At 42.4% G+C, this 24,455-nt stretch overlaps 1 protein-coding gene across 2 annotated transcripts in view; it reads left to right on the top strand.

The window, feature by feature from the left end:
- The first annotated feature begins 4,944 nt into the window (after positions 1 to 4,944).
- The window catches only part of CTNNBL1 (catenin beta like 1), a 178,367-nt gene continuing 158,856 nt past the window's right edge, over positions 4,945 to 24,455 (top strand). Inside the window, exon 1 of one of the 2 annotated variants that reach the window (XM_055265460.2) lies at positions 4,945 to 5,097. In XM_055265460.2, the coding sequence (XP_055121435.1) occupies positions 5,068 to 5,097 (30 nt within the window). In that variant the 5' untranslated portion in view covers positions 4,945 to 5,067. Of the gene's footprint in view, positions 5,098 to 22,955; positions 23,060 to 24,455 lie in introns of those variants that run through there. The other variant, XM_063633566.1, reaches the window with a different exon arrangement.

The raw sequence follows: 24,455 nt of genomic DNA, 5'->3' as shown, positions 1-24,455 counted from the left end.
TATCTTTAAAATTGGAATAGTCACATTGTTAGGATTTTGGGTGAGAGTAAAAAAAAAATTTTTTTTGAGGCAGGGTCTCGCTCTGTTCCCCAGGCTGGAGTGCAGTGGTTTGATCTTGGCTCGCTGCAGCCCCAATATCATGGGCTCAAGCGATCCTCCCACGTCAGCCTCCTGAGTAGCTGGGATTCCAGGCACATGCCACCCAGCTAATATTTTTATTTTTATTTTGTAGAGACAGGGTCTAACTTTGTTTCTCAGGCTGGTTTCAAACTCCTGGCCTCAAGGGATCCTCCTGTCTTGGTCTCCCGTAGTGCAGGTATTATAGGTAGGAGGCATCACACCTGGACCTTGGATGAGAATTTGAAGGTATCTGAGATTATTATGACCAGGAATTAATGAACCAATCAGTAGATTAATTGGTTCATTTATTAAATCAACAACTATTTAGTGAGTAACAGTTAAGCGCCAGGTACTGTGTTAGGTTCTGAGGTTACTGTGGTAAATGATACAGCAATCTTTGGCCTTCTGGAGCTTAGAATCTGGAAGGGAAAGCAGTCTACAAATGAGTAAAAAGCAAACAAATATAAAAACAAAAACAATAAGTGTTCTGAAGATAATAATGGTCAGGAATACTGATAGAGACTCTTGAAGGGGAGGAATTGTCTTAAATCTTGTGGTCAGGAAAGATTCTCTGATGTGTGCAATTAAGCTGAGACCTGAAGAGTGAGCACCCCAAGTCTCATTCCTGGGGCTTCCCAAAGAATTATTAATGGATGCTCTCATCAAGATAAAATGAAAATATCTTAATCTGGCATTCAAGTTTCTCCAAGATTAGGGTTGCCAGATAAAATAAATAATGCCCATTTAATTCTGAATTTCAGATAGGCAACAAAAAATTTTTAGTATGTTATTAAACACTGCATGAAACAAATTTATGAAAAATTCATTGTTTGTCCGAAATTCAGATTTAACTGGGTGTCCTGTATTTTTATTTTCTAAATCTGTTAACCCTCTTCATGATCTTCTCCAGCCAGCCTCTCTTGCCTACTCTCCACCTTTTCTTCCACACATTTGAAGCTCTGTCCACAAGGAAGGGTCCAATTGCCTTGTCTTTGCTCATGCTGTTCCCTCTGCCTGGGTCACCATTCTCCCACTGTATCTTCTTGGTAAACTTTTCTTTCCCTTTAAACCCCTGTCCAGATGTTACCTCCTCAGGGAAACCTCTAGCAGAGCACATTATCCCCAGTTCAGGGTGTTCACCAAACCTGGTTCTTATAGGATTTTGTCTTATAATTCTATGTTTTAGAACTGGTCTCTACAAAAACAGACAAGACTGAATGCCTAAAAAGGAAAGGTTATAAGGAATTCTCTCATTCTTCCTGCCCTCTGCTTGCCCCCATCCCACTCAACTTCATTTTTTTTTTTTTTTGAGACAAGATCTTGCTCTGTCACCCAGGCTGGAGTGCAGTGGCACAATCTTGGCTCACTGCAACCTCTGCCTCCTGGGCTCAAGTTATTCTCCAGCCTCAACCTCCTGAGTAGCTGAGACTACAGGCACGTGCCACCACATCTGGCTAATTTTTTTTTTCTATTTTTTTGTAGAGACAGGGTCTCACTATGTTGCCTAGGGTGGTCTCGAACCCCTGGGCTCAAGGGATCCACCCACCTTGATCTCCCAAAGCTCTGGGATTACAGATGTGACCCACCATGCCCAGCTGCCAACTCCTTATAATATTAATATAAGACATTCAGCACTTTTCTGTGCCAGGCACTGAGCCAAGTGCTTTGCGTGCAGCATTTCATGTAAACCCTCCATAACCTCATGAGGCAGATTTGATTGAATCTCCACTTTGCAGGTGAGAAAATCAGGCATGTAAAGGTGAAGTTCCTTGCCACTGTTTCCACATCTGTAAAATAAGACTCATATCAACATTTTCTCCATGAAGTTTTCTCCCAAACTAGAATGTAGGTTTCCAGAAGGCAGGAGCTTTGTTTTATAAACTTGTATATATCCTCAGAGCCCAGAATTGTGCCTAGCATCGATTAGGCTCTCAGTAAATACTTGTTAAATGTATGAATGAATGAATGAATGAATGAGTCATGTTACAGATAAGGAAAGTGTAATTTAGAGACAGAGAAAGTAACTTACCCAAGGACCCATAGCTAGATGTGGTGGAACTTCCACTAGAACCAGAATCAGGCTGTGTTGGTAGATGTTTAACAACTGGCTCGGCTGGGTGCAGTAGCTCATGCCTATAATCCCAGCACTTTGGGAGGCCAAGGCAGGAGGATTGCTTGAGCTCATGAGTTTGAGACCAGCCTGGGCAGCATGGTGAAACTCCATTTCTACAACAACAACAACAACAAAATAAGCCAGGCATGGTGGTGCACGCCTGTAGTCCCAGCTATTTGGGAGGCTGAGGTGGGCTTCAGCCCGGGAAGCGTAGGTTGCAGTGAGCTGAGATCCCGCCACTGCACTCCAGCCTGGGTGATAGAGCCCGAGCTTGTCTCAAAAGCAAACAAAGAAACAAAAAAACCCTGCAAGTGGCTCTCTGGAAAAACAACAACATTAACAACCCTGATTTGTAGTATTTGCTGATTTACAGTCTATAAATACTCCTAGCATGGCTGATTTCAAGCTATCAACCTGGTGTCAATCAGCTTGCAAGTTTCCTGCAAATTTAACCATGGGCTTTTGTAAACCTGTCTATGCAAGCTGGCATCAACATACCATGAACTAGAACACAGGAGTCTGGGTCCAAAGGATACACCCTCACTATTACTCTCTCCTGTCTTCCCGAACAAGGCACAGTCTATATTCTATGTTTTTTCTTTTTTTGAGATGTAGTCTTGCTCTGTCGCCAGGCTGGAGTGCAGTGGTGCCATCTCGGCTCACTACAACCTCCACCTCCCTGGTTCAAGTGATTCCCCTGCCTCAGCCTCCCAAGTAGCTGGGACTACAGGCGTGTGCCACCACATCCAGCTAAATTTTTGTATTGTAGTAGAGATGGGTTTTCACCATGTTGGCCAAGAAGATCTCGATCTCCTGACCTTGTGATCTTCCCTCCTCGGCCTCCCAAAGTGCTGGGATTACAGGCGTGAGCCACTGCACCTGGCCCGGCACAGTCTATATTCTTATATAATATAAGTAGAGGGGGAAAGACACCCAAATAAACTGAATTCAATGCAGATTGCACAGGTGATCCTTTAAAAACATAAGCCCAATCACAAAACTACCTTGCTTAAAACTTTCCTTATGCTGTTAGCATAAAATCCAATCTCTTGCTCTCTCTTTTTTTTTTTTTGAGACAGAGTCTTGCTCTGTCACCCAGGCTGGAGTGCAGTGGTAGAATCTCAGCTCACTACAGCCTCTGCCTCCTAGGTTCAAGCGATTCTCCTGCTTCAGCCTCCCAAGTAGAGGCATGTGCCACCATGCCCAGCTAATTTTTGTAATTTTTAGTAGAGACGAGGTTTCACCATGCTGGTCAGGCTGGTCTCAAACTCCTGACTTCAAGTGATCTGCCCGCCTTGGCCTCCTAAAGTGCTGGGATTACAGGCGTGAGCTACCACGCCCGGCCACACCTAGCCAAAATCCAATCTCTTTACCATGGCACACAAGGCCCATTATGAAACCTCTCCCTCTCCCAGGCACTGTACTAGGCTTGGGGGATACAGTGGTGAACATGACACACACGTGTCCTGCTTGCATGGAGCTTGCAGTCCAGTAAATGAGGCTGTCAAGAAACAAATAGTCAACCATTAAGCACAAAATTACGGAATGAGATATATACGTAGTGGAGAAGGTACTTGGAAAAAGAATAATGAGGAGAGAGGTTGATTACTTGGACCGAGGGTGAGTTGAAGAAGCCCTTGTGAGAAAGTGACATTTGAGACCCGAAAGATGAGAGTTGGATGAGGTGTGGTGCTGATGGCCAGGCAGAAGGGGAGAGGATTTGTCATTTTGAGGAATAAGAATAATTTCTGTATAATTGGAGCCAGTGCAGATGGGATGGGGACCAAAATTATAAATATGAAGAGCATATTAATATATAAATATAATTATAGATATAAAGGGCAGGGGCTTATGGAAGGAGGTTTAATTTCCTTTGAAGATGGAGCCTTAAGTCCCAGGTGCATTCTGATCTTGTTTAAGATCAGATGCACTCTGAATGATTCTTTTCCAATTATGGGCAACTTTCTCCTTCAGAAACCTTTTTATATCACCGGGGTAGCAACGGGATCATCTAGTGACCGTTAGACTTCGCATAGATGTACAGACACAAGCCTAGAGAGGGACATGTGATCACCAACAGTTTCTCAGCCAGTAATAGTTGTACAGCCTTGGGACAAGTCACTTTTTGAGCCAGCACTATCTGATAGAAATTAATGGGAACCACAAATAAGAGCCACATGTGTAATTTAAAATTTTCTACTAACCACATTTAAGAAGTAAAGAGAAACAGGTAAAATTCATTTTATAACATATGAATTTGACCCAGTATATCCAAAATATCATTTCAACCTGTAATCAATATAAGTCTTAGAAATCTGGTGTGTATTTTATTTACACTTATGACACATCTCACTTCGGACTAGCCGTATCTCAAGCGCTCGGTAGCCATCCTATGTGGCTAGTAAGTAAAGTATTGGATGGTGCAGTTGGGAGCGTCAGTTTCCTTTTCTGTGAAATAAGGATAAATCACTGGAAGCTCATGAGAGCCCACACGAAGCACCCGGCACTCCGCCCTGGACACTGGGGGCGCGCAATCAAATTTGGTTTCTTCTGGTCCCTGCTCTCCCCTCCCACCCCTCCTCTAAGTCTCCGCCCCCTTTCCCCGCCCCCTCAGGCTCCAGGCGGAAGTAATCCTGTTCCAAATGCAGCGCGCTTTACGGCGGCGCGTCCTTTTACCGCGGTGTGGCCGGCTCGCTTGTCGCGCGCACTTTTGCCCTATTGGCTCTGCGGCCCCGCTCGCCGCACTTCACGGCAGTGTGGCTGGAGCCGCGGCTGACGGGCCCGCGGTCTGGGCGTGAGTGCAGGGAACCGGAGTATTTGCTGGGCCGGGTACCATGGACGTGGGCGAACTTCTGAGCTACCAGGTATGAGGGGCAGGGAGGGCCGAGCGACCGCGTTCTCACCTGGGCAGGGGTCGCAGGAGCCAGAGCCCCTTCATCTCACTTCCTCTCGTCTCACTCCCGGGCCCTCTAACTTCTCATGCCACCCGGGGTCTCAGCCCCTCGTTTTACTTTCCTCTCCGAAGCCCTCCTGGGCCCTTTCGATTCATCCCTTCTCAAGACCTGAGCCCTTCACCTCCTCTTCCTCACCCTGGGGCCTGGCTCCCTGCAACTCCTCTGAAACCCCTGACTATCCTTTTTTTCACAACCATGTCCTCTCAGCTCTCATGTCCCCCCAGTCATTGAGGTGATGGTGGTGGTGGCGGCGGTGGGAGCGCACTGATCTCTCTTGGATTTGATCTCCAGCTTCTCCACTGACTGGCTATGTGGCTTTTGGACAAGTCATTTCCCCCCTCTTTGAACCAAGTTTTTCTATCTACATGGTGGAGACACTAATAACTGCCTTAGTGGGGTTGTTTGAGGACTGTACAACTGATGTGTATGAAAGCTGGTTTTAAAGTGTGGAAAGCTGTGCTTGTGTTTACTGCGATTTGGAGGAGATGTTGGGAATTCTAGCATGGAATGAGTTTCTAGGAATCTTGCTCAGGGTCCCCCTTGCCTAGGATACTTGTGGGGAAACTGTATGGGACCTAGAGAGCAGAAAGGACTTGTCCAAAGTCACTCAGAAACAAGGAGCTGGAATTTGAGCTCAGGCGTACTGACTTCCACCCCAAAGTTTTCCCCCCGCTTTGATTCCATAGGAGAGTCATTGTGAGGAGCCGTAGAGCTGCACTGCCGAATGTGGTAGCCACTAGCCACACAGGCTGTTGATTGCTTGAAATGTGACTAGTCTGAATTGAGAAGTACTGTAAGTGTGAAGTCACATTTGGGTTGGAGACTAGTATGGAAAGAGTGAAATTTTTATATTGATTACATGATCGTACTGATTATATCAATTACATTGGTTATTGGTCATATTGATTAAATGATCATATTTTGGATAATAGGTGAAATAAAATATACTTAATTAATTTTTAAAATTTTATTTTATTGTTATTTAGAGACAGGATCTTGCTCTGTCACCCAGGTTGGAGTGCAGTGGCACAATCATTGCTCACAGTAGCCTCAAACTCCTAGGTCTAAGGTATCCTCCCAAGTAGCTAGGACTGCAGGCGGGCATCACTATGCTTGGCTGATTTTTAAATTTTTCGTAGAGACAGGGTCTTGCTATGTTGCCCAAGATGGTCTCAAACTCCTAGCCTCAAGCAGTCTTCCCACTTGGCTTCCCAAAGTGCTGAGATTACAGGTATGAGCCACCACACACCACACCCAGCCAATAAAATATGTTTAAAACCAATTTTAACTGCTCCTCTTGACATTTTAATGTGTTTACTAGAAAATTCAAAATCACACATGTAGTTCAGCTTATATTTTTGTTAGACAGCTCTGCAGTCAAGAATAGGTCATTAAGAGCCATGAGTCTGGACCCCTAGGTTGCTGGCAATCTCTGTTTTGCTACTAACTGGCTGCTGTAACCTTGAACAAAATACTTAACTTCTCTGTGCCTTGGTTTCCTCATCTGTAAATGGGGGACAATGACGGTACCTGCCTCACAGGGCTGTTGTGAAGCTGTTGAGAAATGTAAAGTGCTTAGACAATGCTTGCCAAAAAGTAAATATTCAGTAAATATTAGCAGTTATTTTCATACCACTCCCTCAGCCAACGTACATACCCTGGACACTTAAGACATCATGGGAAAGAACAATTCAGCAATGGGGAGCTATATAACCAAGAGATTTTTCTTTTAAAGACAGTTTAATTGATAGTGAAAGACGAAGGGAAATAGGCAAGTTATTAAATGAGTGATTGTATGCCTGCTTGGAATTTCTAGAATGGCTAGCCCATTAAAGCTAGAAAAGGTTCATCCATTTGCTCAACAAATATATATTGAACACCTACTGTGTGCAAGGCAGTCTATCCACTGGGTATACAACACTGAATAAAAGACAAGATTCTTGCCTTTGTGGAGCATCTGGTGGGAAGTTACAAGATAATAAGTAAGCAATACATTGGCGTTATGGTAAGTGTTAGGAAGGGAATATAGCAGAGTATGCTATAAAATTGCACTGCTTTGTATAGTAGCCACTAAGCACACGTGATTATTGAACACTTAAAATGTGACTAGTTTCGAATTTAGATCCGCTACAGGTGTCAAATACACACTGGATTTCAAAGATTTAGTATAAAAATAATGTACAATATCTTTTTTTTGTTTTTTGAGATGGAGTTTCGCTCTTGTTGCCCAGGCTGGAGTGCAATGGTGCGATCTCAGCTGACTGCAACCTCTGCCTCTTGGGTTCAAGCGATTCTCCTGCCTCAGCTTCCCGAGTAGCTGTGACTACAGGCGTGTGCCCCATGCCTGGCTAATTTTGTGTTTTTAGTAGAGACGGGGTTTCTCCATGTTGGTCAGGCTGGTCTTGACTCCCAACCTCAGGTGATCTGCCAGCCTTGGCCTCCCAAAGTGCTGTGATTACAGGCGTGAGCCACTGCCCCTGGCCACATGAAAATAATGTACAATATCTTAACTTTTGTGCTGATTACATGTTGAATAAATGATAACACTTAGAATATACTGGATTAAAGAAAATATATTACTAAATTAATGTTGCCTTTTTAAAAACTTTTAAAATGTGGCTACTAGAAAATGTAAAGTGGGCCGGGTGTGGTGGCTCATGCCTGTAATCCCAGCACTTTGGGAGGCCGAGGCGGGTGGGTCACCTGAGGTCAGGAGTTTGAGACTAGCCTGACCAACATGAAGAAACCCCTTCTCTACTAAAAATATAAAAAATTAGCCGGGCGTGGTGGTGCATGCCTGTAATCCCAGCTACTTGGGAGGTTGAGGCAGGAGAATCGCTTAAACCTGGGAGGTGGAGGTTGCAGTGAGCTGAGATCGTCCCATTGCACTCCAGCCTGGGCAACAAGAGCGAAACTCTGTCTCAAAGAAAAAAAAAAAAGAAAATGTAAAGTTAGGTGTTTTGTTTGTGGCTTTTGTTGTATTTTTATTGGACAACAGTCCTGTAGAAAATAACCGCTGGGAGTTGGGGACAGGACCTTTTACTTTATGTAATGTGGTCGAGGAAGGACACAGAGGAATGGACATTAAAGGACTGAAGGTTGAGAGGGAGCCACTCATGTGAAGGAAGCAGAATGATGGAGGCAGCGAGAACAGCAAGTATGGATATAGGCTATTGGTAGAAGCTGGTGCAGCCTTGTAGGGGACCAGAAAGAGGATCTATGTAGCTGAAACATGGGAAGTGAGCAGGGGAATGGTAAGTGGCAAAGCTGAAGATGTAGGCACGTGACAAGACTATGTAGGCTTTCCTTGTGGGCCTTGATAAAGACCTTGACTTTTGAGAGATATGGTAGATACCTTCGTTCAACCCACTTGTTCACGGATGAAAAGTGAACCTTAGTCTGATAAAGGGACTCACCTGAGATTGTGGGCCAAGGTGGTGCCAGAGTTGAAACTAGAATCCTGGTCTCCTTATTATTATTTTTTAATGTTTACACATCTTACCACATTTAATCTTAATGGCAGTACTTAATATGTTAATATAGGAACCTTCATTTTAAAGATGAGGGAATAGGTATAGAGAATAAAAAACGTGTCCAAATTCACACAAGTGAAATGTACCTCAAGGATTCCAATCTAGGTAGCTTTGCTTCATGATCATAAACATTTGTTTATTGTGTTATTCCAAAAGTATTTCACTTTGTCAATCTGACCCCTTTCCCCCTCACCAAGAGCAAATATGCCTAGCGCCTACAGGTAGTTTGGGGTTGCCACAGGCTAATTTTCCTGAACTACAAAATATTACTTGCCTTCCTTATCCTGGATCTTAGCCTTTACATTTTCTTTTATATCTGAGGGTTCAACCTAAGAGTTTTAAAATGCAAATATGTTGGTTGCACAATAAGGAACTACAATAGTAGAACTCATTTAATTCAGGTTGACAACAGTGAACTGAACCGGGTAACAGGGCTGAAACCTCCTAAGTCTGCTACTGGAGAGCACTTTCATCTCGCCAGCCTAGGCAGGCATGCTCATGTCCAGCTGGCCAGCCAGGAGCATCTCCTTTCCCATCACAATTTCCCCACTTTGGCTAATTGGCCGGCCAGAACCATTCGAGAGGTGAGAGGCCCACCCGTTAGGCACCAAAAACCAGCTCTAGGCCTTTTCTCAGCAAAATATCCTCAATTCAAGGCTAAGTTCAGAACCCAAATTCAGAATCATGGTCTAAGGCTTGGAAAGCAGCACCGGTCCCAAAATCCACCGCAGGACCTTATTCAGGCCCTGGCTTCCTTACACCACCTGGCCCTTATCTCAGAATCCTGGTCTCTTTATTTCCAGCTCTGTACATTCCCCATGTGTTCTGTTCATTTAGTTTCCTTTTTGTAAGATCCATGTCCACTCTTCCTGTTCCTAAAAGATGGTAAAGGCTGGAATGTAGTTCATAATCAGTTGCACCCATCCTCTTGGAGAAAGTCATGAGTTTATGGATGCAAAAGTTCTTTGAGGCCAAGCGTGGTCGTTCACCTCTGTAATCCCAGCACTTTGGGGCGGATTGCTTGAGTCCAGGAGTTCTAGACCAGCCTGGGCAACATGGTGAAAACCTGTCTCTACAAAAAGTATAAAAATCAGCAGGGCGTGGTGGTGTGTGTCTGTGGTCCCAGCTACTTAGGAGGCTGAAAAGGGAAGATTACTTGAGCCTGGGAAGCAGAAGTTACGCTGAGCCAAGATCGTGCCACTGTGCTCTAGCCTGCGTGACAGAGCGAGACCTTGTCTCAAAAACAAAAAACAAACAAACTCCTTGAAAACAGTAACATTTTATAGACATGAAAGATGTCTATAACTATTACTAACTATAACTATTATATATATATATATAACATGAAAGATGTCTATAACTATTACTGACTATAACTATTACTAACCCGCATGATCTATCTAAATCCTCATAACAACCGTATGAGGAAGGTACTGTTGTTAATCCCTGTTGTACAGATAAGGAAACTGAGGTACACAAAAAAAGCACCTACCTTAAGGCATCTAGCCAGGTAGAGGCAAGGCCAGGGTACCCGGGCAGTCTTACTTCATAGTTGGAGCTCCTAACCACTGTGCTGTACTGCCTGCCTGCTCTATGCCAGATGCAGAACCAAAGTGTTTGCAGACAAGTTATCACATTTAATTCTCACCATGCCCTCTGAGGTCGGCAGCATGCCTGTATTATAGGAAAGGAAACTCAAGCTAGGGCGGTCAAGCTGCCTACCGAAAGCCAGACAACCAGTAAGGAGCAGGGCTAGAACTGAAACCAGCTGAACACTCAGAGGTAGTTTTCCATTTTGTTTTCAGATTTGAAAACTTTTTAAAGTTGAGGTATAGTCCACATGTCGAAGAATACATACATCTTATGAGCCTTTGGTTATAGTTATCATTTACAAAGTAGACTCAGTACGACCACTGAAGTTTGCTTCTCAGGGACATAAGGGAACAAAATTTTCTGATTTGAACATCCCCATCTCTAGAGTTTGATTCAGTCTCCTATGGGACTTTAGATTCTGCATTTCTAACCAGATCCCAGGTGATGCTGACGCTGTACTTTGTGATCCCCTGGTCTAAAATGATCTACCTTCCTTGAAAAATTTTCCCCAGCTGAGACATTCTCCTCCCCTCTTGTGGGCATTGGTTTGCAGATTTTTGAGCTGAAGTTGTACTTTTTCCCTGCCATTCAAGATATTGAGAGCAAATCACTTAATCTTCCTGGGCCTCAGTTTCCTCATATGCCTAATGAGGGGATTAAGTACGCGACTCTCTCTGAGGCCCCTTCTAGCTTTAAAATTCTGTGGTACTAATTATTTAGACCGGGGCTCCAGAGATTTCAAGGGATAAAAACGCTTCATGTGGTAGACTGAGTGGGGCTGAGAATCTGGGAGATTTGGGTTTTAATCCCACTTTTATCATTACTTATCTGGGTACTCAGGACAAGTCATTTTTCCTTTCTATACATCATTTTTTTCAATCGCTTGTAAAATGAGGAGACTGAGCTATGACTTCTGGTTCTTTTCATTTCCAAAATTCAGAGACTAAGATGGATGCCGTTTCTAAAATTCAGAGACTAAGCCAGGAAAAATATCATGCAGTGTCAAGAAATGTTTATTAAAAGTATTTAACATTTTTTGGGTGCTTACTACATTTCATTTCTGGGGCAACTTGGTGGGAAGATTCCAATTTTCTGCTGAGATTGGTTCTTCTACAAGTAATAGACATAGGCACTAAGCGCCTCAGTATATGCCGTATATCCTTGACATATGTTAACTATTCATTTGAGAAGACAGGAGAATTACAATATGGGCAGGAGGTGGTGGAAAAAGTCTTCAAGAGGAAACCAGTTATGTTCCCAATATGGAAATGTACTTTTTTGGTGCCTTCAGGCTTAGACATCTCATCAAGAAGTGTGCCCAGCAGTGCCTTGGCTGAGAAGTTTCTGCTGGCATAGGCGTGTGTATGAACTCCAGGGCACTCTCATTAAATCTAATTCCACAGATGTCTGGAAAAAGTTCTTACCTCTGAAGTTTTCCAATAAAGAATTCACATTTAGTATGGCTTGTGACATGAGAGGTATTCTTTTTGAGGCAAATTGGGGTCAGGGACCCTTGGTTTTGGTGATATTGCAGACACCCACTCCTCTTGTCCTCTATCAGTAATATCTTAGTATATCTCTTGGATTGCGGGGGCTTACAGAAATATCTAAACTTGCTCCTTTCCCCCTCTTAGTTTTTTCTTTTGAAATAAAATTTTAAATGATAATAAAGTGATAGAAATAGTATTAAAGAAAATACGTGAGAAGAGGAAAACTATTATCCTAATTCAATCAATATTTTTCTGTTCCCACAGTCCTTACGTATTTTGTGAGGCTGGAACCATTGCATATATACTATTTTATGTTCTATGTTTTTAATTTAACATTGCCAGAAATATTTTCTGTGTTTCTACATCTCCTTCATGTTATTTTTAATATTTGCAAAGTTTTTGCTTGAGTGATAGACCATTTTCCCTAAATTGTTCTTCTATAATTGGATATTTAGGTGGTTTTCCGGTTTTTGTTCTTGGAGATAACATTGTAGTGAAGTGCTTTGTTCATGTAGCATTTTTTTCCTTCCCATCTGTCATTAGTAATTACCACGTGCCATCTCCTGTGCCAAGTATTGCATGCACTAAAATTATTATGACATGGACCATGGACATTAAAGAAGAATTCATAATGTAAGGAGCAAGACAGACATTTAGAAAACTAACTGTATGAATAAAAGTATTATGGGAGCACAATGGAAGGAATGATTGGATATGGAAAGGGGATATATTGATAGGGATGGATTTGGTTTGGTCATTGAAGAAAAGGGAGATGACACTGGAATCCTAGCCTTGATGAATGGGTAGGGATTCTGTGGGTGGTAAAGGACACTGGGGACAGTGATTCTTGACTGGGGTTATTAAAAGCAAAAGCAGGGGAGTGAAATGTTCAGAGCATTGGGTAAATGCAGCAATGGGTAAAAAGCAGGGAGTGGCCGGAGACGATGGGGGTCATCTCAGCTGCAAATGTGTGGCGTAATACATCGTACTCACGTGGAATGAATCATTGTTTTACAGTGCTAACAGTATACTGTTTGTGTGTGTTCCAATTTTATTACAATCTTTTTTTAAAAAAATAGGATCAGGGTTTCCCTATGTTGTCCAGGCTGGTCTTGAACTCTTGGACTTGAGCTATCCTCCTGCCTAAGTCTCCCAAAGTGCTGGGATTACAAGCGTGAGCCGCTGTGGCTGGCCCCAGTTTTATTACAATCTTGATGGTACTAGTTGTCATAATTTATTTTTTCCACTAATCTAGTAGGTATATAAAAGACTAGTTCAAGGTTGCTTTAATAAGCTTATTTTTTTCTTGTATGAGTCTATCATTTGTATTATTATGTGCCTCATAAGGTAGTAGTTGTAATTTCATAATTGAGTTTTTCTGTTTTATGGGTTTTTTGGTTGTTGTTGTGTGTATAAGAAACATTACTGAAAATCTGAAAACTGGTACTCAGATACATACTTCATTCTGTGAAGGCCTCATCCCAGTAGCCCTAAGAATATGATTTTAATCATGAAGTCATTTTATATAGGCTCTTTTTGCATGTCAGTTTAGTACATTTTGAAGTTACTTTTTGTTGGAAGTGTGACTATAACAGATAAGGAGGACCAGAACAGATACAGAGCTATTCTCATTGATAACATTTCAGACTGTTTTTCTCTTTCATCTCATGAGTGATTTTTTTCCTTAAGTTCACTTCCTCCCTTTGCATTCTTCTCATCATCTCTTTCTTGTGGCCCATTCTTCTCACACTTACAAAACACATTCTATTTATATGCCTCCTTACACACATTCTTTACTGAACTGTAGACTTAGAGGCAAGGACCAGCACCTAGCAGAGCATCTCAACTGTAGTTAATGTCAAATACATGGTTGTTTAATGATTGAATGAACTGGGACATGCCTTTGTATATGCTCTGGTTGTTGCCCGTTCTGGAAAGCTCTTGCTCTACTATCTTGTTAGCTTGTTGGCCTACATCTTTGTGCTTTCATGTCAGACTTCAAGAAAATTGGGTTCACACCTGATACTTCAGTTGCTTAATCATTTTCCTCTTCTTTATTATCATATCTTGCCACTCTTGCTACAAAACCTATATTCTTTGCTTCTTAACTTTTAATTTTGAATTTTAAACTTATAAAAAATTATAAAAATGGTAGAGTTTCCATATATTCCTCATCCAGCTTCCCCTAAAGGTAACATCTTATATAACCATTATGTAAAGATCAAAACTAGGTTATTAACATTCGTGTAATACTAGTAACTAAACTGCACACTTAATTCAGATGTCATCAGAGATATCTGGTCATTTTTCTGTTTCAGGTTTCTATCCAGGATCCCACATAATGTTTGTCATATTTCCTTAGTCTTCCCTTGTCTTTCAGGTTGAAGAGTACTGGTCAGCTATTTTGTAGAATGTCCAAAACCTACATTCTTGAAGTTGTCAGTGCTGTCTTTTGCCAGAGATTTTCTTGGGCCTCATTAGTCTGGAATCTTCACTAGAATTGGACTCTGTAACCCTCTTCTTCATCATTTTAGAAGAACTCATTCATTCTTTTCCTTTTAGCATCTTTTTGCAGACAGCTCTTAGTTCACCATCCCTGATTAACGTTTCATGTGTGTACTGAACATTCTGGCCAGATGTTCAGATATCACGTAATTCTCTGCTTCCTCCCCTGCCTATCCCCATGGCCAGCTTTGCATTTTAGTCAGGGGTGTCGATGTTCAGCAGACTTGAAAGGAGCCTTGGAGCTGTTTCTCAAAGATGAAAGGGCTCAAAGATGAAAGACAAGGTTCTTTACTTTTTTTTTTTTTTTTTTGAGACAGAGTTTCGCTCTTGTCACCCAGTGCAATGGCACGATCTCGGCTCACTGCAACCTCTGCCTCCTGGGTTCAAGCAGTTCTCCTGCCTCAGCCTCCCGAATCGCTAGGATTACAGGCATGCGCCACCACGCCTGGCTAATTTTGTATTTTTAGTAGAGACGGGGTTTCTCCATGTTGGTCAGGTTGGTCTCGAACTCCCGACCTCAGGTAATCTGCCTGCCTCGACCTCCCAAAGTGCTGGGATTACAGGCATGAGCCACCGTGCCCAGCTGTGGTTCTTTTCTTCATGGGTTGTACAGGCTTATGAGCACAGAGCCTGCCTCTCTCTCAGAGTAAAGAAGATGTTAGGATATGAAAATGATTAACTCACAGTTTTTGCTCTTCTGGAGCTTGCAGTCTAATGAGGGTATACCCCAGATATGAAATCCAAGTACAGAGTGTCAGTGCTGTCAGGGCTGTTATGGTGCCACGAACAAGATGTGGTGGCACAAAGACCCAAGCAGCTCTACTGCTGGGAAGTTGGGAAAGGCTTTATGAAGGGAGCGCTGCGCCTTCAGGAGTCTTCTCTCCATCCCTTCCTTTCTGTTCCAACCACCACCACCTTAGTTTAGACTCTTAAAACTTTGTTGACAGAGTGTAGTGGTTCACACCTATAATCCCAGCACTTTGGGAGGCTGAGGTGGGAGGATCTCTTGAGCTCGGGAGTTTGAGACCAGCCTGGGCAACACAGTGAGACCTCGTCTCTAAAAAAAAAAAAAAAAAAAAAATTAGCTGGGCTTGGAGGTGTGTGCTTATAATCCCAGCTACTGGGGATGCTGAAGTGGGAGGATTGCTTGAGACCAGGAGATTGATGTTGCAATAAGCGGTGATCACACCACTGCACTCCAGCCTGGGTGACAGAGCTAGATCCTGTCTCAAAAAAAAAAAAAAAATAGAGAAGACTTTGTCAAATAAGTAGCCTCCTGGGTGGTCTTACTTTTATCATTGTGGATCTCATATTGGCATGGTGAGATCCAACAGAGGCCAACAGAGAACACTGTTCTTCAGTCATAGACTTCAGTCCTACCTAGTTCAGCTTCCTTGGAGACAGGTCTTCTTACTAAGTTGCCTTGCTAATTTTGAAGGTGAATTTGATGAAGACAGCCATGCCTTTCTGCAGTCTCTCAGTAGTTGTCATTGTTTAAATTGAGGGATTGAATTTATAAAGTTTAACCGATTAGAGAAGTTTTCCTGTATAAAAATGACTTCATTGGAGAATGTGGATGGTTCACAATAGCTTGTCAGCACTGTCAGAGAAAATACTTCAAAGCCTGTTAGGCATCCCTTAATGTTTAGCGTAGTGAGTGAACATGAACCCTTGGTCAGACGGCCTGCATTGGAATCTCAGCTGTGCTACTTGCTAGCTATGTGACCTTGGGTCCGTTAATTAACCTCTTTAAGCCTCGGGTCTTCATCTTTAAAATAGAGATTGTATAATAGTGTCTATCTCTGCCCAACCATCTTTAAAAAAATTTCTGCTTTACCATCTTTCTTAAAAATAAAGGATTAAATGAGACAATTTGGATAGTGCTAAGTAGTACAGTGCCTGACACATAGTGAGTGCTCAGTGAGTGTTAGCCATTAATTTTCATTATTTATCTCATTACTAACAACACACATGCTACAGCAACATGGCAAAAAAAAAATTTTTTTTTTAATTCTAGAGAACTGCCTCAGTATTCCCAAGGTCATTGGTCCGTTGGAGATTAAGGTTCAGAATCCTATACAAAGAAATGAGAACAGTTTGTTACCTACACATGCCACCGTATAGAAATGTTCACAGTAGGTTAAAATACAACCTTATTCCACCACAGTTAGCAGTGATTGATATCAAGAATTATGTCATCACCACAGTAATTATTTTCCCCCAGTCTCTTTAATATTACTAAGATATCTCAGTTTTCCTATTTTCTAGCGCCAAGAATCTCATTTACGAATTACTCCTTCCTTTGTCTTTTTTTCCCCTTAGTGTACTAAAGGAAGTGGTTGGGTTTGGTCTGAGTCTTGTGTAGCTGTAGAGAAATTGGAATCAGGAGAAGATGTAGTAGGAACTCTGATACTGCTTTTACCTTCTCTAAGGTGAGCCATTTAGCTCTTTAGTATTTCAGCTGAATATTGGCATCCCTTGGAGATATTAAGGGTTTGGTTCCAAACCACTCCAGTAAAGCAAGTCACACGAATCTTTTGGTTTCCCAGTGCATATTAAAGTTCTGTTTATACTATACTGCAGCCTAATAAGTGTGCAATAGTATTATGTCTAAACAATGTACATACTTTAATTAAAAATGCTTTGTTGTTAAAAACTGCTAACCACCATCTGAGCCTTCAGCAAGTTATCTTTTTGCTGGTGGATGGAGGATCTTGCCTCCTTTTGCTGGCTGCTGACTGATTAGGGTGGTGTTTGCTGAAGGTTGGGGTGGCTGTGGCAATTTCTTAAGACAACAAAGAAGTCTGCTCCATCTGTTGGCTCTTCCTTTCATGAGATTTCTCTGTAGCAAGCTGTGCTGTCTCATAGCGTTTTACCCACAGTAGAACTTTTTTCAGAATTAGAGTCAGTTCTCTTAAACCGTGCTGCCAATTTATCATCTAAGTTCATGTAATATTCTAAATCCTTTGTTGTCATTTTAACAATGTCCACAGCATCTTCACTAGGAGTAGAGTTTATCTCTAGAAGCCACTTTCTTTGCTCATCCTTAGGAAACATTCCATTCAAGTCTGATCATGAGATTGCAGCAATTCAGTCACATCTTCAGGCTCTGCTTCGAATCCTAGTTATCTAACTGTTTCCACCACATCTGCAGTTACTTCTTCCACTGAAATCTTGAACCCCTCAAAGACATCCACGAGGATTGGAATCAACTTCTTCTAAGCTCTGTTAATGTTAATATATTGTCCTCCTCCCATGAATCATGAATGTTCTTGATGGCATCTAGAATGATAAATCTTTTCCAGAAAGTCTTCAATTTATTTTGCCCAGATCCATCAGAAGAATCACTATCCATGGCAGTTATAGACTTCCGAATGCATTTCTTAAATATTAAATAATAATACTTGAAAGTTGAAATTACTCTTTGATCCATGGGCTGCAGAATGGATGCTGTGTGTGCAGGCATATAATTAACATTCATCTCCTTGTACATCTCCATCAGAGCTCTTGGGTGACCAGATGCATTGGCAATGAACAGTAATATTTTGGAAGAAATTTTTTTTTTTTTCTGAGCAGTAGGTCTTAAGAGTGGGCTTAAAATATTCAGTAAACAATGCTGTAAACAGATATGCTGTCATCCAGGCTTTGTTATTCCATTTCTAGAACACTGGCAGGGTAGATTTAGCATAATTCCCAAGGGCCCTAGGATTTCAAAATGCTAAATGAGCATTGGCTTCAATTTAAAAGTCACCTGCTGCATTAGCCCCTAACAAGAGCATCAGCCTGTCCTTTGAAGCTTTGAGGCCAGGCATTGACTTCTCTCTAGCTGTGAAAATCCTAGATGGCCTCTTCTTCCAACAGAAGGCTGTTGTGTCTACATTGAAAATCTGTTGTTTAGCGTAGCCACCTTCATCAATGATCTTAGCTAATTCTTCTAATTAACTTGCTGCAGCTTCTGTATCAGCACTTCTGGGTTCACCTTGCGCTTTCATGTTGTAGAAGTGGCTTCTTTCCTTAAGCCTTATGAATAAGCCTCTGCTAGCTTCAAACTTCGTGTGCAGCTTCCTCACCTCTCTTAGCCTTCATGGAACTGAAGAGAGTTAGGGCCTTGCTCTGGATTAGGCTTGGCTCAAGAGAATGTTGTGACTGGTTTGATCTTCTGTCCAGAGCACTAAGACTTTCTCCATATAAGCAGTAAGGCTCTTTAGCTCTTTTACTATTCATGTATTTACTGGAGTAGCACTTTTAATATCCTTCAAGAGCTTTTCCTTTGCATTCACACTTTTCTGTCTGGTATAACAGGCCTCGCTTTCGGCCCATTGGCGCTTTCAACATCCTTTCCTCACTAAAGCTTAATCTTGTATAGCTTTTGATTTAAAGTGAGAGATGTGAGACTCTTTCTTTCACTTGAACACTTAGGGCCATTGTAGGGTTATTAACTACTTAATTGCAGTATTGTTGTGTCTCAGAGAATAGGGAGACCTGAGGAGAGAGAGAGAGAGAGAGAAAGAGGAAAGGCTGGTTGAGGCACTCAGAACGCACACATTTATTCATTAAGTTCGCTGTCTCACATGGGTGTGTTTGTAGTGCCTGAAAACAAAGTAGTAATATTAAAGATCACCCATCACAGATTACCATAGCAGATATGATAATAATGAAAAAGTTTGAAACATTGCAATAATTATCAAAATGTGACACAGACATGAAGTGAACACATGATTTTGGAAAAATGGCAGCGATAGACTTTCTTTTCTTTTTCTTTCTTTTTTTTTTTTTTTTTTTTTTTTGGAGACAGAGTCTTGCTCTATTGCCCAGGCTGGAGTGCAGCAGCGGGATCATAGCTCATTGCAGCCTTGACCTCATGGGCTCGAGCAATCCCAGGGTAGCTGGGACTACAGGTGTGTGCCACCATGCCCAGCTAATTTTTGTATTTTTTGTAGAGATGGGGTTTTGGCATGTTGCCCAGTCTGGTCTCAAACTCTTGGGCTCAAGTGATCTGCCCGCCCCAGCCTCCCAAAATGTTGGGATTACAGGTGTGAGCCACCGTGCCCGGCTGATAGACTTTCTTGATGCGGGGTTTCCTTTTTTGAGACGGAGTCTCGCTCTTTCACCCAGGCTGGAGTGCAGTGGCGCGATCTCGGCTCACTGCAGGCTCCGCCCCCCAAGGTTCACGCCATTCTCCTGCCTCAGCCTCCCGCGTAGCTGGGACTACAGGCGCCTGCCACCTCGCCCGGCTAATTTTTTGTATTTTTAGTAGAGACGGGGTTTCACCGTGTTAGCCAGGATGGTCTCGATCTCCTGACCTCGTGATCCTCCCGCCTCGGCCTCCCAAAGTGCTGGGATTACAGGCGTGAGCCACTGCGCCCGGCCGCGGGGTTTCTATAAATCTTCAATTTGTAAAAAACACAGTATCTGCAAAGGGGGAAAAAATGAGGTATGCTTGTAGTTCAGAACTGGTTTCTTTTCCATAGAATTCCAGCAGTGACTGATCTGAAAATGTTTTAGCCTAAACTTTAGAATTCCAGCTCCGTTGTGGGTTGGTAAATGGAAATTAGCTTTTCTTCATCCTGGAGTTCAGTGAAGGATCTAGTGAGACTACTGCAGTGCCTTTCCATCTTTTAACTCACTTTGGATTATCAGCTGCTTGTAAGCAGATTATGTGCACTGGCTCTTTGAACGTCCTTTTAACAGCTACTCAGCAATATCTAGAGTCACTGAACTAAGAAGGAGTTGAAACTGGCCCGGCGCGGTGGCTCACACCTGTAATCCCAGCACTTTGGGAGGCCAAGGTGGGCGGATTATGAGGTCAAGAGATCGAGACCATCCTGGCCAACATGGTGAAACCCCATCTCTACTGATAATACAAAAATTAGCTGGGCGTAGTATCATGCACCTGTAGTCCCAGCTACTCAGGAGGCTGAGGCAGGAGAATTGCTTGAACCCAGGAGGTGGAGGTTGCAGTGAGTCGAGATCGCGCCACTGCACTCCAGCCTGGCAACAGAGTGAGACTCCGTCTAAAAAAACGAACAAACAAAAAAAAAAAAAAAAAAAAAAAGAGGGAGTTGAAACCAAGCAGAGTATCATGATGCTTCTCTCTGAATATATCTGACTTTATTCCGAAAGCAGGCATGATTGATTATTGAACAGTTTTGTTGGCATTATTATTTTTAGTGCACGTTCTAGCTTCATGTTTGGCATTATTCATGTGCTCATTCTCTTAATACATAAAATTGAGGGTTGATGACATTTCTTTATTTGAATGCCCTATTTCCAGTTAAGAGCATCGCAGTTTAAAATTTCTTTTGGGATCCTTGATAGAGTTAAACATTAGCAGCACATCAGTCCTCTGCTGGTACATAATGTTGGAATGTGATTTTCTTTGCAGCTTTGCATAAAAAGAAACAAATTTTAGCTATAGTTTGTCGTGTTATCTTTTAGCAGACGCTCTCAACATCAATGCTTCCATAATAGGATTAATGATGGGGGAAACTTTTGAGCATCTCAGGCTTGCATAGTTATTCACAGAGAAGCTGAAACATGGAATGGAGGCTCTGGCCAGGAGTACCTCTATTGGGCAAGGGAAGGTAGAGATGCTGAAGAACTAACAGAATAGTGAAACTTGACAGTAAAGGAGGACACGAAAAAGACATTGCGATTGATTGAGGGTTGTAACTGAAACCCATAATGAGATTCCTTTTTTAAAAAAGGTGGCACAGGTTGTATTGAATTGTACTAACTTCTTGTTTCTCTGGTGTCTTTGGAAAATGTGATGCCCTTCAGAAACAGACTTTCCAGGTAACTGAAGCTTTTAAGCGGTGAGATGATCGATTCCAGCTTCTTCTTTGTATACATGGGTAAACCAGAGAGCCCAGAGAGGGAAATAACTTTAGGACCCCAATGACTTGGTGACAAAATGGGGGTCAGGCAGTGCTGTGTCCATGATGATGCTTCCTCTTTTCCATGTGCAAAACATGTATTTTTCATCATTTTGTATGGAGATCTTTCTAAAACATAAACATTCTTGCCTTTCTCAGTAGGACACACTGTGATCTCAGGAGCATCATTATGTAATACATGTTAGTTGTGCCTGAATTCTCTCATGACCTTTTGAAATGTGGAAAGCTTTTACTCCTGCACTGTGGAATAGTAGGGATTTTGAGTTCTTGTGCCTACTTTGTGTAGTTTGCATTCTTTTCCTTGGTGTCAGCTGTCACTCCTTAGTGTTATTGTTTGTTCGATATGATATCTAACCTCTAAGGCCTCTTTTGCCCATTCTTTTAATGGTGTTTTGAAAAGTTGAGGGTGTTGGATGAATGAAGCATTAGTATTCTTAGTCATTTTTGGATGAACTGCAAAACTTTTTAGAGCTCTGTTGCTAGATTCCAAAGTCTGTGAGATACTAGAAATCATTTTAGCCTGACTAGTCTTTATTTTCCGTGTAGCTTTTCCTGTAGCATCTCTTTGCCCCCCCACTGCCATCCTGGGAACTAGAGAACATCTGAGCAATTACTGTTGTCCACTAATCATGACTCTTTCAAGAGAAACTACCACTCACAAATAGGGGCTTAACCTGGCCTTCTATGGGGTGCTCCTTTCTTTCATGATTGCTTATCTTTCTGGAGGGTAGCCATTTACCTGTCTGATTGCCTTAACCCTGTATCTTTTAGTCAGCCTTATATCCAAATACATACACCCACAGGCCCATGAAATCTAATTGTATCAATCACCTGAGACCCTGTATGCTTGTTCTTCACCAGTTTATGCCTCTGCTCACTTCTTGTCTTGTGCCTGACTCTTGGCTCTCTGTCATGTCCTACCTCTCCTTTCCTCTCCTCTCCAACACACACACCAGTTTCTTTAGGCTTGGTATGTACATGTGCTCTGTGGCTCCCAACCCAGAGTCTATTATTAAGGGCTCTGCATGGTTGGGATGGGAGCTGCCATATACAGTGTGCCTCATATGGTGTACCCTACCCTAGCTGGACCTTTAAGACCCAACTTTTGGCCCTAGCCCATTATCTGGCCCATCTGATCCTCCTGTGAAAGGACAGTTTGAGCAAAACCCTGCTTGAGAAGCTTACAGACTTTCCAGTTCTGCAACTTTGACAGTCTGTGAGTTCTCCATCTCTGTCTTATCTCCCTTTGCCATAGTTTCCTAGTCATTCACCAGGCGTTGGTAAGGAAATAGGATGTTGTTTACCATTCTTTCTAGGGCATTGTGACATATGCTGCTAGTCAGGCTGTGAGACCATCCAGATTTTGGGGGGGGTTAGCAAATTTCATTTGGATTAGTGCTCCATATTGAACCTGTCATTCTTTAATCATTCCACACATATTTATTAAATGCCTACTAAATGTAAGGTATTATACTAGACATTGGGAATAAAGTGCTAAACAGGACAGTTATAGTCCCTGTCTTTATGGAACTTACATCCAGGGAGGCAAGACAGACAATGAATAACAATACCTAAACAAGCAAACACATACTAGATAAATAAAAACAAGATAATTTCAAATAGGAATATGAAGGAAAAAAATAGGCTGATGTAATAGAGTGTTGGGGGAGCAGTGGCTGTTTATTTTGGAAGGTTCTAGAAGGCCTCTTTGAGAGGTGACATTTGAGCTGTGAACTAAACGATGAGAAAGATCCAGACAGATGAAAAGCTATGGGACTAGCAGTAAAGATCAAGGGAAAAGCCAAAACAAAAACTCTGAGGTGGGAACAGACTTGTCATGTATGGCCAGAGCTTGGTGAGTGAAGAGGGGACAGTTGATAAGGACAGAGGGGTCAGCTTCGGGGAGGAGGGAGAATCCTACCATTTTTTAACTTTATTCCTAGCACCGCGGGAAGCCATTAGGGGTTTTAAGCTGTGGAGTGACACAATTTGGTTTACGTTTTAAAAGATGGCTGCATCTACAGAATGGAGAATTGTAGAGGAGCATTCTGGCCAGCTTAGCTGTTGAAGGGTGTGGAATTCACCTTTGTGCTGCAGAGGGCCTCAGCTGAAGCCGTGCTGTCCCTGGGATAATTGCTTTCCTGCCTAGGTTGTTTTCACAATCTCTGCTTCTAAACATTTAATCTGTGTTCTGGCTTAATCAAGAAGCAGCGCTCTCCTTGTGCCAGGCTTGGCTCAGAAAATGTGGGCATGGTGCCTTTTGTTGAGCGCCCTGGCCTGGAGAGAATGAAGAAAGCAGCCCCTCGTAGCCTGAGGACAATGCAGCTGACCTTCAGCACCTGGTAACTTGTAGGAAGCTTTAGAATCTATAAACTTGATGTGCTTCTGCAAAACAGTTGCAGATGGTCTGAAGTGATGATTAAATATCACTGCCACTTTGCCCAGATCTGCTGTGGCCATCCTCTCCATGTCTGGTTTTACATTACAGTGGGTAATTAAGGGGGCACAACCATTTCTAGTTACTTCCAGGCTATCTTTTTCAGTTGGCTTATGGGGAAATTATAGTTGCTGTCAGTTGTGTAAGTGACTGCATTGAGCAGCAATTGTGAATGGCTACTTTTTGTGTTCAAAATAATACTAATACAAAACACCCAAACTTAAAAAGAACTGTCCCTAATGAATGGGAATAATTGCCTGCCTCTGCTGTCTCTGCTGGATCTCCAGTGGGAGTTCTGCCATCAGACTTGTCAGAGTTGGTTGGCAGGGACTTTTTATCCTGAGTTAGCACATAGAGATCTGAACGGGCAGAGATAACACAAATTAGCAAAGATACAAGCATATCTGCAGAGGAACAGATTTCCTTCCTACCAGAGGTGCTGTTGGTGGGCACCACCCTAATTTTCAATGCATCTCTTAGTGCTGATGACAGGACTTTTCAGCAAATTTAAAAAAAAATGGCGTAAGCACCACCTGAGCTGGGCAGTTTTTATAAGATTTTAGAGTTTCAAAGGGCTGCTAAGCCTGCCAATGTAAAGTCACTGAATATTATCTCCCCGGCTGCTCACTGGGGATCCTTACACCTCACTCAGCATAATGAACTTGGAGACAGAAATTCGTAAGCTTCTGCCCCATTTTTTTTGACTGAAGATTTCTTCTTCCATTCCCACAAAACTTGCAAGGACACAGAAGGCTCAGTGGGGGAAAAAGATGGCGTGTGCCTCTGGCTGACATGACTTGTGCCAGTGGTCACG

Source organism: Symphalangus syndactylus, chromosome 24 (assembly GCF_028878055.3).
Source record: "Symphalangus syndactylus isolate Jambi chromosome 24, NHGRI_mSymSyn1-v2.1_pri, whole genome shotgun sequence".
Classification (NCBI taxonomy): domain Eukaryota; kingdom Metazoa; phylum Chordata; class Mammalia; order Primates; family Hylobatidae; genus Symphalangus; species Symphalangus syndactylus.
Note: the sequence above shows the minus strand (reverse complement) of the source record. Positions and strands in the feature narration are given on the sequence as shown.